Source organism: Sesamum indicum, linkage group LG11 (assembly GCF_026168435.1).
Source record: "Sesamum indicum cultivar Baizhima isolate 11 linkage group LG11, ASM2616843v1, whole genome shotgun sequence".
Taxonomy (NCBI): Eukaryota; Viridiplantae; Streptophyta; class Magnoliopsida; order Lamiales; family Pedaliaceae; genus Sesamum; species Sesamum indicum.
In genome coordinates, this window is record NC_142667.1 from 8,433,589 (window position 1) to 8,450,515 (window position 16,927).

The following is a 16,927-nucleotide window of genomic DNA, read 5'->3' on the forward strand; positions in this document are numbered from 1 at the left end:
CTGAACCTCAAATATGATGCTCGTGGCCGTAAATTGTACCCCACAATATTTTGCAGTATTCCGCTGCGTCCTTGTAGACCATAGGATTAGAAGTGGTACCAAAGTGCGAATATGCAAATCCAAGTGAAACGGAGTGGAGTATTGCCAAAAGTGCACCATACGAAGTAGGTCCCCCGTTTCACAAAGCCTAAACTCAAAGATGTTAGCAAAGTGCTGCCACACATCCCGAACTACTGCACCTTCAACAAATAGATGTGAAATGCTCTCCTCTGCCTCACAACATTGATATTTAGATGGGAAATTAAAGCCCTTCCGCTTCATGTGTGCATCCACCCGAATCCAGCCCTAGAAAAACCGCTAAAAGAAGACGAACACCGTTGGCCACAAGGAACAGTGCCATATATCTGTAAAAAATTTCTGCCGAGGAGAAGCCACTCAACTAACCTCCCAGGCCGATGTCGTGAAAAACGTCCCGTTACCAGCTGCGGTCCACACAATTTTGTCCCTATGTCCCGCTGCAATAGGAATTTGACAAATAACATGTGCAATATGCGGCGAGACTATTCTGAAGATTCTGGGGACATTTCATTAATAGCATACCGGCTCCATAATGTCGGGAGCCCCGCGCACAAGTTGGGCTAGATGCTTCTCACCAAACCAATTATCATGTCAGAAAGACACTTGCCCTTGGCTCAAAGTCCAGAAGATGAGAGGTTCCGCCACATCCCTGATGCGACACAGGCGGTGCCAAATAGAGGAATGGTTGCGATTATACAGCACGAGTAGGATGTAGGGTCCTACAATAATGGTCGTGCAAAAAGTCCGACCACAAGGACGATTTTAACCGAAATCGCCACCAAAGCTTCATGAAAAAAGCCCGAACATAATCCACCAAACTTCGAATACCCAAACCACCTTCTGCCACTAGACTACACATCTTGTCCAATGAAAACCAATGAATATACTGGCAACTATTATACGAGCCCCAAAAGAAACCATTGAATATGCGCTCAATGGTTATCAAGACAGCCTAGGTAGATGAATTACTTGTAGTAGATGTAAGGGCATGGCCTGCAACACAGTTTGAACTAAGGCCAGCCTCATTCCATGAGATAGATTCGTCATCGCCCACCCCTGTAGCATGTCATGTAATTTGGAGATGAGCGAATCAAATAAGCATGCCTTCCTATTGGCCTTGTACAGAGGGACTTCCCAAGTATGAGATTGGGAGATATTTCAGCCGATAACCATAACGTTCTGTACCTCCTGCAACTGTGACGACGGCACCTACCGGCCTAGAAAAAAAAGAACTCTTTGCGCTATTTATCAACTGTCTCGACACCCGCTCATATGTATGTAAAAAATTACGGAGTAACCTCATGTCCTACTTTCAAATGTTAGTAAAGATCATCATATCATCGACATAGGCTATGTGGGATACCCGAACCTAACCAGGTGATTGATAAGACATCGTTGGGTGTGTCGTAAAAAGCCTATCTAGTCCCTGAGGTAAGTAATCAACAACAAATACAATAGCGCCAGGGATAAAGGATCCCCCTGCCGTAAGCCGCATGTCGAATGAAAGAATTCAGCATGCACTCTGTTCTCAAGGACTGAAAATCAACAGTTTGAGACAGCATTAACCACCAAGTCAATCCAGCGTTGCTGGAAGCCCTTTAGTCGCAAGACTTGAAAAAGGAACTCCAGTTGACCCGATCATGGCCTTGGTCATATCAAGCTTAAAGATTACATTCGCCTCCAGCCGGCAAGACTCCAGTGAATGAACCAATTAAATTAATATTAACACTTGTATGATTTAGGTCTGTCAATGGGTGAGTGATACTCTGAATCAGACCCATTATGATAGTTTTTACCCAAACTTATACCTAATAGTTTTGTACGGGATCCGGACCTAAATTTGAACCCATTCACATTCATATAAATATTTTGATTATGGGTAGGACTTAAAGCCGAAATATCCTTGTATATGAGTATCAATATTAGTAAAATTCAATACCACAAAATGCATAGCTATTGATTAATTTAGAATTATTTAATTTGTAAGGTTTCACTATAAATCAATCAACTAGATTTACTAGATTTTTTTTTAAAAAAAATAGATTTTGTACATATCTTATTAATATATTTTTACATATTTTAACAAATTTGCCAAAGCTTTTATTATTATTTTTCTAGTAACAACTCTAAATTGTGTTTTTGATAAATTAATTTGAATACAATGTGATAGTTATAAAACTAAAAAATACGTAAGAAAATAAAATTAGTGAAGCTCAATTAGTATATGAAATAAATTAAATTTATTTGATTTGTATCTTAAAAAATCATCATATGAAAGTTGAACGCAAATTCAAATGAATAAAAATATTTGTGCCTAACTTAAAATATATATTTTTTATGCTTAATTTTTTCTTATTGGTTCTTAAAAATTCATTTGTACTCAAATCTATCTCTATTGTTCAATTGGTTAATAGTGTTCTATCATTTGAGTAAAGACAAGACAAGAACAATGATGTGCAGTGCACATGGCCCATTCCTTCAAAGATCAACGATTGTATTTATTGAACAAGTGACACCGTTTATATACTCACTTTTGCTCAACTAATAATATGATATCAACCATTCAAAAAATCTTAATATATGGTATCAAAAATATAATTTTTTTTAATTTTTTTACTGCCCAACACTCCAAATTAAACTATGACGTGTTCTACACGTGGCCTTTTCATTAAAAAGTTAATGACAGTGTAAATGCGACTAGACCTTTTTATAGGTATAAAATTAATATGGTCAATTAAAAGAGTATGATACCAAATTTACAAGATATACGTTGTCTCTTCGTTAAAAAGTTATTGACAGTGTAAATGTAATTAGACCTTTTTATAGATATAAAAATAATATGATCAACTAAAAGAGTATGATACCAAATTTACAAGATACTAAAAAAAAATACAATTTCCTAAAATTGTGCCTTCTAAGTTTCTACTTCACATTCGACTATGTTTTTTAACATAACATGTATGTATGAAATGCAATTTCGCAATATATATGTATCCACCGTAAATTTTAACAAAGGGGGTCTTGAATTATTAAATCATCCAAACGTGGCAAGTCCCATTTGGTGAACCAATTTTTTCATGGCATACTTTCGGCTTTTATGACTGGGCTCGCCCAGGCAAATGTTTGTCGAACCAAGATGCGTTGACAACAAACGGGTAAGAAAAATCAACCAAAAAAGAGAACACTGACAAAGTCAAATAATAATGGTCACAAAGTGATTGAATCTGTCCAAATATTCAATGCTTAGGGCTTAAATATATTATTATCCTCTAATTTTGACATTATTTTGATATTGCAATTTTTTCTTTGTTTTTTCTAGGTTACAAAATAATTCTATGTTTTTTATAGCATTTCACAATCTTTGTTCTCTAAGGCGTCGAATTTTGCAAATATTGTTAGAATAAATTATGTGTTTCTCATAATTTTGATATTTTTATCTTTTATTTTTCAAGAAGTTGCAAAAGAGTTCTATACCTTTTTGACTTTTTATAATTTTTGGTCCTTTGGGTGTCGTATTTTGCAAAAATTGTCGGTGTAAATCATGTGCCACATTATTGTTTTTTATAAAAATTTCTTTGTCCAAGTTGCGAAAAGTAAATCCAGTAGAACAAAAGCCTCAATTTAAATGAACTACGGGTGGTGCTTGATTTATTTCGACAACTTTTATAAAATTCGACGGCGAAAAGACCAAAATTACGAAATATCAAAAAATTACAAAACTCTTTTACAATCCTAAAAAAATAAAGTTAAAAATGTAAAAAATTCGAAAATTACAGGACCAAAAATATATTTAACCCTTACTCCGCTCTCCAGAGAAAGAAAAAAACAAAAATAGGGTTTGGATATTGAGATAAGAAGAGAGGAATTCCACAGGATGCTAGAATATCACACGTCAATTCCAGATGTTACTACGTGTACCTATATATACAATCATAAAGTTGGGGGATTACTACATTTAGTACATAGGAGAAGTACCAAGAAAATGGCAGTTAACGAAGTTAATGTTCATATGAATGCAGGAAATGGAGATACTAGCTACTCCAACAATTCAGCCCATCAAGTCTGTTTGTCTCTCTCTCTCTCTCTTAACTTGCGAGTTTGTATGTATACTTAAAAATAATATATAAAAAATGCAATAATGTCGTCTAATTAATAGGAATGCACATATGTTGTAATGAGTTCATATACAGTCATATATATATATATGTGTGTGTGTGTGTATATGTGTGTGACGACAGTGTGTGATTATTGCAGAAAATTGGGATATTGAAATCCTGGGATGTATTAGATGAGACCCTCAAGGATATGTTCACTGCTAATGGCTTCCCCAAGTGCTTCAAGATGGCTGACTTAGGCTGTTCCTCAGGGCCCAACAGCTTTTTCGTAATCTCCCATATAATCAACAAAGTCCAGGAGCTGTCCGAAGAGAACAACTTTGGCCAATCGCCTGAATTTGAAGTGTTTCTGAATGACCTTCCCAGGAATGACTTCAACAACCTGTTCAAGATGCTGCCCACTTTCTATCACAAGCTTAATCCAACTACACAATGCTTTGTGTCTGGTTTGCCTGGATCTTTCTATGGCAGGCTATTTCCGAGCAAGAGCTTGGACTTTGTTTATTCATCCTTCAGTCTCCAGTGGCTCTCCCAGGTACTTTTGTTTACATAAGTTTATAAACATAGGCCCTAAGGCTTATCATAGCACATAGGAAGCAGCAAATTGTTGTTCTAACCCTGTAAGTTGGATTAATTTTTTTTCCTCTAACAATTTAGACCCTTTTTACCTTCAATATCTAAATTTTGGCTGGATATATAATTCAAGGGATTTTTTCTTTTTGTTTAGGTTTTGGGGTGGGGGGGTTGACACTCAAAATATTGGACATATGTATATATATTGACAAGGACAACATCATATATATATAAATATATAATGAAAAGCAGTGTTGACATATAGTGGTGTATTTAATACATGCATATTTATTATATAGGTTCCTGAAGGCCTGGAGAGTAATAGAAAAAGGGCAAAATCTTGTTTTGGTACCATTAAAAAAGGTTAGTTTTGTTTTTGGTACCACACATTTTGCAAGTTCGGGTTTTGGTACCATTAAACCAAAAAATGAACATTTTTGGTACCAACTTAACAGCAGAGCCCATGTGCACCTTAACGACCGTCAACCCCACAATTTTGGCGGGAAAAGTCACGTGAGGCTGAGAAAAAAGAGGAAAAAATGGTCTTCCAACATTCCTTTGTGTTTTGGTACCATTAAACCTAAAAATAAACTTTTTTGGTCCCATAAGTAATACAACACATTTCAAAAGAAAAGATAAAATCCATAAATATGAAGCAAAATATATTGGTTATAAGTACACGATTTGAGCTCATTAAACCTGATTTGACAAAACTCGCTTGACAAAAGAGATGCATTGCAATGCATAATTTTTCACTAATAACCTGCCAAAAGACTTCCACTTATACAAAAAATCTCTACTTTTTTGTCTACATCTTTCTCTTTCCTTTATCCTTAGGTTGTGCCTTCTGAGATGTCATTACACTGCGCAAATTTGATAAAGTGACATATTTTTTACCATCCTGTATAATGATATCTCCAATAGGACCTGTCATATTCAAGTTAAGGCTGATTAGATACGAAACAGAATTATGATAGCAAGATAAAATTTAATGTGGAATTGTTTACCTTGTGTGGGACGAGAAACAAAACCAGGAGGGTGTCCTACCATAGGTGGTGGTGCCCTAATGTTGACTCTTGCATGCATGAAACGTGGTGTTGGTACTAATACAGGGGCATTAATTTGATCTTGTCCCTGTAATATGAAACAACAACATTAACATCAACACTAGAATAGAATCAACAACAACGACACTAACACCAACACCAGTATATAACATGAACAACAACACTAACACTAACACCAATATCGGAATAGGAACAACAACACTAACACCAACACCACACCAGTATAGAAACATAAACAACAACACTAACACCAACCCAGTACCGGAATAGGAGCAACAACACTAACACCAACACCACACCAGTATAGAAACATGAACAACAACACTAACACCAGTACCGAAATATGAACAACAACACTAACACCAACACCACACCAGTATAGAAATATGAACAACACTAACACCAATACCAGTACCGAAATATGAACAACAACACTAACACCAACACCACACCAGTATAGAAACATGAACAACAACACTAACACCAACACCAGTATAGTAGCATGAACACCAACACCAACATTAGAATAGCACGAATAACAACATTAATAGTAACTACTTAATTATAAAAATTTAATACCAACACTAGAATAGAAAAAATAAAACATCATAACTTTATATTAATAGTAAACAAATGAAAATAATGAAAACTTACAGAACCATCAGTTTCAGGTTGACTAACTACTTCAGGTTGGCTTATTGGGGGGCAATCTTCATTCACAATCACCTCATCTTGTTGTACAGGTGCTGTTACATGTTCAGTTGCTGCAGTCTGCTCAAACCCATCATCGACTGGGAATTCTTCAGCAAATTTCTTCCACTTGCAACCTTTTGTCGTGTGTCCTACTTGATGACAGAATTTGCATATCCTTTTTCCTCTTTGCCTTGGCAATTTGTCGATTATTGTTGCAGGTTTCTTGCCCTTACGAATCTCGTCAGGTTCCAATCTCCTTGCCCTTGCAGGCCTCCCCTTTTTCCTCCCAAAGTTTGGAGGCACAGGTGGAACGTAACCAGCTTTTTCCCACATTTCTAGTCCATCAAGAGGCATGATTGCTGGTGCATATACCTTGCAGAAAGTGTCAACATGATAACAGTCGTGCACAAAGTCATCAGGATCCAAAACTTGTGCAGATATTGCACTCATTGCATGGTTGCATGGGATACCTGTCAAATCCCATGATCTACAAGAACAAGTTTTTTCCTTCAAGTCAATTGTGTATCTTGCACCATCAAAACATTGTACTTCATAATGTATGTCGTCGGACTTCACTGGGATGCAATCAGCGGCTTTTTTCAGATTATTATCCACAATCTTCTTTATCTTTGGGCATAATTTCCTGCCTTCCCACAACCTCTCAGCCCTATCCCTAAGTTGTTGCATTCTGGTCATTACATACTCCCTTATCCACTCCAACATTGTCAATATAGGCTTCTCTCTTGCCTCGAGGATACAACTGTTGAAGGATTCACACAAGTTGTTAAGTAGAAAATCACACTTCGGGTATGTACTGAAATGACTCTTTGACCATTGTGAGGCTGGTTTGTCTTGCAACCACTCAAGGCATCTTACATCCAAATCAGCTATGTCTTGCATTGCTCTTTGAAATTGGCTGACTGTAGTAGTCTTTGCTGCCTTCCATAAAGCCTTCTTGTACCCCAACCCCTTGAAGCCAGCAGTCTTCATGTTACCATGAAGATGTCTCACGCAAAATCTATTTTCTACTCCAGGAAGAACCTTTTCAAATGCTGGTAAAAGACCCTTTTGTTTGTCTGAAATGAAGGTGTAGGCATCATCCCTTATAATGTTCAAATCTTCCTTCAATAATGTCAGAAACCATTCCCAATTTTCTTTGTTTTCACTCAGAACAACTGCATATGCAAGTGGGAATTGATTATTATTTGGGTCGACACCTACTGCTGTGAGTAGAACACCACCATGGGGGCCCTTTAAATGACAGCCATCAACACCTATGAAAGGCCTACACCCGCTCAAGAATCCATTCTTTACTGCTGCAAAGCACACATAAAACCTTTTAAATTTTTTCTTTCCTGTTGCATCAGCATCTTCTAGGTTCATGATTATTGTTGAGCCCGGATTCTTGTTTCTCAAAGCACCAGCATAATCCCACAGTCTTGCATATTGCTCAGCTCCATCCCCTTGTATTTCTTGTAAACATCTTCTTTTTGTCGCGTATGCTTGTCCCCTAGACACATTGCAACGTAGCTGTCTGATTACATCTTGTCTGAAACCTTTTGCACTTCTATTGGGATCAGATCTGAATGCCTCCACATACTTTTGTGATAGCCAATTTATCCTCACATTCTTCACATTGAAACTAGCCCCACAATTGTGCACATGATTGTACTCCCTGATTTGAAATCCCAATTCATCTCGTATCTTCACTGCATTAATATGCCATGAACACCCGTCGACCTTACATCTTGCATAAATCCTCCTTTTGTCATTTCTTGTGATCACAAGATTTCTTCTTGTCATAATGGCATGAGAATGAATGGCCTCCCGAAATTCCTTTTTATTACTAAATTTCATTCCCAATGCAAATCTAGGATCAAATTTGTCATCGGTACAGAAAACTGGCGCCTTCCCAACATCATCTTCATCACTGTTCTTTTGACTATCGAATTCATCTGGGCTATCACCATCGGTATGATCATCACTGTCAAACCGCATCTCATCTTCAAAGGTATCTTGCAATATGCCAGCCCATTCTGCATCCTTGTCTACATTCTCATCAAAACACTCATCATCCTCATCATAATCAACACTTTCATCTCCATCGAACAAGTCATCTTCAGAATCAACCAACCATTCTTCAGTTTCTCTCATATCTTCGTCATCCCTATCCCAATCAGCTCTCTCACCATCCCCACTCTCTTCTATTATCACACCCTTCCCTTTGTCTCTATTATATGGCACAGATTCTTCCTCAATCACAGTATTTTTTTTCTTATCACCCTCAGTCGCAATATTCTTACCCTCATCACCCCCCTGAATTTCAGCAGCAACAATGGGGCTTCTAACTGCTTCAAGGTATACCCTAATCTCACCCCCATAGCCATCTATAAGTTGAAAAAGGTCTGTTTCAAAGCATAATGCTCTAAACATTTTTAACAGATCGATTCTAAAGTATTTTTTCCTACCCAAATAGCCCAACTGTTCACAACACTTGTCAAGTACTTGCATTGAAAAAGTGTCCTTATCAACAAAGTCAAACACACTTTCCATACCCCCTCTATACTCAGCTTCAGGATGGAATATCAATTTACCTCCATGATAAATTCGTAAGCTGATAAGAAATTTATATTTACCTGCAAATATAACAAATTGAAATATTTTAAACATAAGATGACAAATTCCAAAGAAATACTTGCAAAACTAGAATGACTTGCAAAAACTTGAATGACTTGCAAAACTTACAATATAGAGCTAATCAAGTTCCAATTAAACTAGAAAAAGGTTATCAATCATAGGATAGAGACAACAATAACAATTCACAGCACTCATTACTGCACTCTGATTCATGATTTACTATTATGCTATAGAATTTAATTCTACAGAGTACATAACAGATTAAGTATGTGTTTCCTTCGCTTTCACAGTGTCAACACCAAGCCTAGTTAATGTCTCTACTCTCCACTGAGAATGAAACACTCTTGTATGCTTTGAGGCAAAAGGAAATTTAGGCTCTGAAATCTGCACATTGTAGTAGTTTCTTTGGGCTGAGAAAGTTAAAATATACACTAAGAATCACAAATAGTTTACAAATATAAATATTCTCAACTACAAAAGAATTTCACTGTATTTTAGTGCAACCTAGCTTCTTTAATGCCAAGATCAGCTGTGGCTTCAATGTTCCGACATAAAGCAAACAACCAACAGATATACATATGAGAAGAACATGAGATCAACAAAGCTGGAAATTCTAGCAAAGTCGAGAAGGAAACAAGTGTTTTCCTTTAGAAATAAGAAAAGCAGAGTACTAAAAAACAGAGTACTAAAAATTCGAATCAAATGTCATGCTTCAGGAAACTGAGATAGATCTAACAAAACTCAAGTAATCAAACACTAACACCAAAATTACGCTTCAAGTAATCAAACACCAAAAAAAGCTGAGGCACATGAGTTGCATAAAGAACTCAACTTTGCTCTGGAACGAGGAGATGTATACAACAAGAACTCAACTTTCACCAAGTACAAGCATTCGGCATAAAGAAATATCATTATAAAAAATTAACTTCAAGAATTTATAAATAATAATACAATTAATGAGAAGCAAAAAAGGGATATTACATTTTAGACAAAGCATCAAAAAGATTAGAAGAAGAAAAAAAAACTCACCATAATCTGGTACACCATCTGACACCAATGAATCGGGTCGAAGGATGGGCGTCAACACCATGTCTTCAAATCAACCACGAACACCAGCCTCCTCGCTCTCGGATTCAGATTCTCAATTAAATATTTGGCTTAATTTTCGAATTTATCTTCAATTTTGAGGTTAGGGTTTTCAAAAGGGGGAAAGTTCTTCTTTGGAGGAGTGAAAGAGGGTTCTGTACTTTTTTGCCCGTTTTTTTTGTCTTTAGAAGTCAACAAAATTGGCACGTGATTTGACGGGATTTAACGGCCGTTAAGGCCCATGTGCCGTGCACATGGGCTCTACTGTTAAGTTGGTACCAAAAATATTCAATTTTTGGTTTAATGGTACCAAAAGCCGAACTTGTAAAATTTGTGGTACCAAAAACAAAACCGACCTTTTTTAATGGTACCAAAACACGATTTTGCCCAATAGAAAAAACATACACATGGCAATGGCAAGTCCCCCTGAAGTATTTGAAGCATACTTGAGGCAGTACCAGAGAAATTTCTCCATATTTCTCAGCTCCAGGGGTGAAGAAATGGTACCCGGTGGCCGTATGGTTTTGACGTTCGTTGGTAGAAGTGTTGCAGATCCCTCTTCGAAAGATGATTCTGCCCATTTTACACTGCTTGCGGATACACTTGTTGACATGATCAACGAGGTATATTTACATATACATGTTGTTCAATATTATGGATCAGTGATTTATTCAAATTTCCCACCTCCCACTGTAATAAGGGGCAAGGTAAATTTACAACCATTTTTCTTGAGCATTGACATAAATACATGTACCTCGTCATTGTTTGAAAAATTATAAACATCTCCTAATTTTAACGTTTGTCTCCATTAGGATTTCATCCAATTTTATTGTTAAACAGCCCAAAATGCTCATTAGATTATGAATAATAATTTTATATAATTTTTAGAAATTTTTAAAATACTTTTATGGATTAATCTAATTTTCTTACATTTTTCCAGACATTTTTGTTAAAAAAATTAGCAACGGTAAGATAGTAATTTTCATTTCATCTTTCAGGAGTTGCACAGTTATTTGTTCATTTGAGGATGATATTTTTAATTTTCCAAACAAGAGGATGCTGATAATTATGTCAAATCTCAAAAAAGATAACTATTATTACCTTAAAAAGTACCATCTGGTCATATTTTTCCGCTAATATTATCTTGGACCAGAGTAAATTCCTTAGATCTTTGCAAGACGGACTTCTCAAAGATGTTCATCTTCTACCACTTCACCCTCAGAATTTTCTTTGTTCTCAGCTATTTTCGAAACTATGCTCACAACCATCATGAAACACCTTTGCAATCATTTTAGGGGCTGATCAAGGAGGCTGATTTGCATTCATTCAACATGCCTATATACACCGCAAGCAAACAAGAAGTGGAGGCAGCAATTCTCAGTGAAGGTTCCTTTACTTTGGACAAACTCGAAGATTTTCTCGTACCCTGGGACGCACATGTGGAACATAGTGATTCTAACAACCATCGGCCCGACAAATACAGGAGGGGGGAACTGGTGTCGACCTTCATTCGGGCTTATACGGAGCCAATCTTAGCTACACACTTCGGCACCTCCGTTATGGACGACTTATACGAAAGGTATGCAAAGAAACTGGCGGATTATCTGTCCATGGAGACACCAACATACTTCATTCTCGTTGTTTCCTTGAGTAAGAAATGAAAAACAATGATGTAAGAAATATATATGTATGTGCTTGTGTGTGAAGTTTAATTTAAACCAGAAATCTGTCTCAGTAATTGATGCATGATGGTGTAATATGTTGAATAAGATCAATGTGTAGGAGGTAGCATTGATTGTTACCAGGGTGAAAACCAATTTGGCTTTATTATGTATATTGGGCAAGAAACCTCCCTGTAAAATAAAATCCCAATTAACGTCCCTATATTTTTCAAAATGTTGTAGACGAACCCCCGTTGGCGAGATTGTGCTACAGCCTCTGCTAATGTATTCCTCTTTGATTTTTAAGCACAAAACAATTTTTAGATTATGATTATGAACCGTTTGATCTTATTTAATACAGATTTTTAGTCTCGATTATTTACTTCAAATGAATTATTTAGATTTAAAGGACAAAAATATAATTTTGTCTAATCTTTGCCCTTTATACATATTTAGTTTTTCTTCTTATATGAGTTTAGTTTTAAACATCTGATATTTGGTCTTATTTTTAGCAAATTTAATTCTGCATTGATAATTTTAGTCTTCTTCACACTATAATAAATCTCATTTTTTATCTTATAACTATAGATTGTTAAGACAAAAATTGTCAACACCGAACTAAATTTATTAAAAAAGAACCAATATGAGAGGTCAAGGCTGTTGGTACATATAAGCAAACAACATGCTTAATTAAAATGTTTCATGATTAAATTAAAAAAAGAAAATTGTATCGCTACATACCTATTTAATATATTATAAGACAACTATCCAACCAATGACCAGTAGGATTGCCAGAAAATATTTCACCTAAAGGTCGACAATCAGTTGGGAGTAGAAATTTTGGCAAAATTCGAGCTAAATTACCAGTAAATGAGATTAAGTCTCCAAACTGATATAGAGATTGAACAGGGCATCTTATTTTTTGAGGTAACGTCACAAGTTGCCCCACAAATAGAAAAGCTTATAACTATACATAAGGAAAAAGCAAAAATCAAATTGGAGAAGTATTTGAGCTGCATGTTTACTCAAAAACTTTTCTTGTAATAATTATTTTGCCTAATAAGAAAAAGAGGTGTTTGGATTTTGTCATATTAATTGGCCCAAGCTGCTTATTAACAGCCCACAACCCAACATATTTGGACGGCCCACTACCCAAACCTGTGTCTACCTGACCCAACCCAACTATCCACTATATTTATATGGTAACCTAATTCTTGTGGTCAGTTTCTTCTTCCCTTTCTATGCGTCGAATCCATCTCTCTCTCTCTCTCTCTCTCAAATCGCTGCATATCTCCTCCATCTTCTTCACCGGATTTCATGGAGTTTCTCCTTAGCCAATTCGATGGCTTAAGGAAAGCCTCCATGGCTTTCCTTAATCAGTTTATTCTCATCCCTATATAAGGGCATTCCCCTCTCGGCTCATTTACACTGAACAGAAAATACACTCTTCTTCTCTCTTTCAAACAGTTCTTTGTGAGCTCTTGTAGTGGGTCTCTGTGACCAATTTCTGAGGCAAGATCTCTGTGATCTTTGGGTGTTGTTCTTCAGTGGTCTTTGTGAGAGTGGTGCAACCGTGTGTTGGTGTTATGGGTACGGAACTGTTGTGACCGATTACCCTTCTCGGTTCTTGGATCTGGCTTAAAATCTGAGCCTATTTTGCTACAGAAATATTTCTTGTTTGTTTCTGTTCTTATTTTGTTGTTTCAATAATTTCTGTAATTATTGGCTTGTAATATAAAAAGAGGGTTTCGTACTCCAATCGCTTGTAATAGTTTGGTAGGATTTGTCTGGTAGCCACTCAACAGTGGTATCAGAGCCTCCTCTGATCCGAAAGCTTGCAGTGAACGGTAACCCTTAAACTCACTCTCTTTACATTTCTGTGACTTATTTCTGTCCATATATCTCGTTTTATTTTTCTGAGGTGCTTATCCCCCTGATTACCCTCCTGGCCGGACCCGTGAGGTCGTCGGGTATCTGAATTTGGGTGTTAGGCTGGAGAGGCCTTGGTCTCGTGGCTGTTATTTTATAAATGTGGTTATCTCGTATTTTTAAACTGCTACTGTTGCTTTGTGCTTGTTCTTGGTGAACTGATAAACTGCAATTGTTGTGGACTGTGATATATATTATCTAGTGATATACTCCCTGTGATTTTATAAAAAGGCATCTCTGTTATATTCTGTGATTGGAATACCTCGTGAACTTAACTGTTCTAAAATCTGGTTTGAATGCGTTTATATTTTGTTTGTGATCTGTTTTCTTGATTCTGTGATATTTGTTGGCCTGTGTTTACTTGCTTGCCTTATTCCGCTGCAAAAATTTGTTTCTCTTAAAAATCAATTTAAACCTTTTTCTTAACAATGGAGAAGAAAAAGAACGAGTGAACAATGTTGCTGATGAATCTGGTGAAGTGTTTGTTGTTTCTGATGTGAATTCTGTGCATCTCATGAGCATGTATGAATGGCTTGTTGATTCTGGTTGTACATTCCATATTAGTCCTTTTAAAAATATTTTCTCAAATCTCAAACTTGGTGATTTTGGTTTCGTATCTATGGCTAATGAAAAACGTTGTGAGATTAAAGGTATTGGTGATATTTCTTTGACTTTCAATGATGGTTACAAAATGACTCTTAAGAATGTTAGATATGTTCCTGAACTTAGTCATAATCTCATTTCATGTGCTGCATTGGAAGATGAGGGTTTAGAAGGTAGGTGGGGAAAGGGCATCATGAAAATCATGAAAGGTTCTCTTTTTGTTTTCAAAGCGGAGAAGAAACGCAATTTGTATTTATGTTCAGTTACTTATGATTCTATGACTGCATCTATGAGTGTGCATAACAAAACCTTTTTATGGCATAAACGTTTTGGGCATATCAGCAAAAAAGGACTTGAATTTCTGAACAAAGAAGGCATTTTGTGTGATAAGGTTGACAAATTGCAATTCTGTGATGATTGTGTTATGGGAAAACAACATCGTGTGCACTTTCCTGCTACACCCTCCCCAAATCCCTCTATGTCATCTTGCATATTAGACTACGTTCATGCTAATGTATGGGGACCTTCTAAGGAACCCACCCATGGTGGAAACCGTTATTTTCTTTCCATTGTTGATAATTTTTCTCGAAAGGGATTTGTTATCTTGCTAAAGCACAAGTCTGAGGTTTTTGAAAAATTTGAAAGGTGGAAAATTTTTGTTGAAAACCAAACGGGTAAGCAGCTTAAATCTTTGCGTACTGATAACGGTCTTGAGTTTTCTAATAAAAACTTTGATGATTTGTGTGATAAATTTGGTATTAAGAGACACAAGACCAATCCTTACACCCCACAACAAAATGGCGTTGCTGAATGCATGAACCGAACCTTACTTGAAAAAGTGAGATGTTTATTGATTAGTTCTGGATTACAAAAATCTTTTTGGGGTGAAGCTGTTTTAATTGCTGCTTACTTAATAAACTTGTCTCCTTCTGTGCCTCTGTTGGGTAAATCTCCTGAAACTGTTTGGAGTAGTAAGAAACCCGATATTTCTTTCTTACGTACTTTTGGTTGCTCTGCGTTTGTTCATCAAAGTTCTGATAAACTTGAACCTCGCTCTTGAAATGTATTTTTATTGGTTATCCTATTGGGGTTAAAGGGTATAGGTTGTGAGATCGTAGCCAACCTGGGTACAAAGTGATTATTAGTAGAAATGTAACATTTAACGAGGATGAAATACCCTGTCTCTCAAAACCCGAAACAACAAAAAAAGACTTAACCTTTAATAAGGTGGAGGATAACCAAGAAGAGGGAGAGTATGTAGAAACGAATAATGAACAAAACATAGAAGAGCCCATAGAAAATCGCAATCCCTTAGAAGATTACCAACTAGGACGAGATAGGAATAGAAGACAACGAAGGATTCCCTCTAGGCTAAATGATTTCCAAGTAGCTTTGAACATTGAAAATCTAGAACCTTCGAACGTAGACGAAGCCCTTAAGTCAAAAGAATGGCTTAGTGCCATGAATGAGGAAATAAAGTCTCTTAAAGACAACCATACTTGGGAACTAGTGCCTAAACCTAGAGACTGCTCCTTAGTGGATTGCAAATGGATCTTTAAAATTAAGCAAGAAAATCCTTTAAAATACAAAGCTAGATTAGTGCCAAGGGATTCACTCAAAAGGAAGGGATAGATTACAATGAGATTTTCTTGCCTGTTGTGAAGTATACTACTGTACGTGTTATCCTTGCCCTTACTGCTCATTTTGATTGGGAATTGAAACAAATGGATGTCAAAACTGCTTTCTTGCATGGTGATCTTGATGAATGCATATATATGCGACAACCTGTTGGCTTTATTGATAAAAAGAAATCCAATCATGATTGCTTGTTAAAGAAATTTTTATATGGTTTGAAACAATCACCAAGACAATGGAACAAGAAGTTTGATATGTTCATGCTTTCGTTGAATTTTAAAAGGAGTGACTACGACCATTGTCTATATTTCAAATTTTTGAATGATGTCCCTGTCTTTCTCGTTTTGTATGTTGACGACATGCTTATTGCTAGTCTTAGCATAAAATTAGTTGAAACTCTGCAAAATGATCTTTCCAAAAATTTTGAAATGAAAAACCTTGGTGATGCAAAAAGGATTCTTGACATGGATATTTGTAGAAATAGAAAAAGGTTTTCCATACTCTTAAATCAAAAGTCCTACATTCACTCTATTTTGAAAAGGTTTTCTATGGAAAATTCAAAACCCACTTCTGTGCCTTTAGCTGCCCATTTTCAATTATGTAGGGACCAATGTCCTAAGACTGCCTCCGAAAAAGAGAAAATGAGTAAGGTTCATTATCCTAACGTTATTGGATCTATAATGTTTCTTATGGTATGTACTAGACCCGATATTGCATATGCTATAAGTTGCTTGAGCAGGTACATGTCCAATCCGGGACCTCCTCATTGGGAGCTCTAAAATGGCTCCTAAGGTACCTACGTGGTACCCATAATGTAGGTATAAATTTCTCCAAATTTTCTGATTCTATT

The 16,927-nt window shown here is 36.3% G+C and overlaps 2 protein-coding genes across 3 annotated transcripts; one reads left to right on the top strand and one right to left on the bottom strand.

Annotated features, from left to right (window-relative positions):
* The first annotated feature begins 4,021 nt into the window (after positions 1 to 4,021).
* Positions 4,022 to 11,935, top strand: LOC105173418 (benzoate carboxyl methyltransferase). 2 transcript variants are annotated; one of them, XM_088875310.1, is made up of 6 exons: positions 4,022 to 4,138; positions 4,333 to 4,728; positions 5,066 to 5,084; positions 9,794 to 9,800; positions 10,644 to 10,872; positions 11,545 to 11,935. In XM_088875310.1, the coding sequence occupies exons 1-6, from the start codon at positions 4,061 to 4,063 to the stop codon at positions 11,908 to 11,910; spliced, it is 1,095 nt and encodes a 364-aa protein (XP_088731436.1). In that variant the 5' UTR covers positions 4,022 to 4,060; the 3' UTR covers positions 11,911 to 11,935. The 2 variants fall into 2 exon arrangements, with proteins under 2 accessions (XP_088731436.1, XP_011093447.1); XM_011095145.3 differs by lacking the exon at positions 9,794 to 9,800 and having other exon boundaries at positions 5,066 to 5,088; positions 10,638 to 10,872.
* LOC148785076 (uncharacterized) lies at positions 5,575 to 9,137 on the bottom strand. Its single transcript, XM_088875623.1, has 3 exons — positions 6,488 to 9,137; positions 5,774 to 5,900; positions 5,575 to 5,693 (listed from the first exon to the last, which is right to left on the bottom strand). Exons 1-3 carry the CDS (start codon positions 9,077 to 9,079, stop codon positions 5,575 to 5,577), a joined length of 2,838 nt encoding a protein of 945 aa, XP_088731749.1. The 5' UTR covers positions 9,080 to 9,137.
* Positions 11,936 to 16,927: the final 4,992 nt, after the last annotated feature.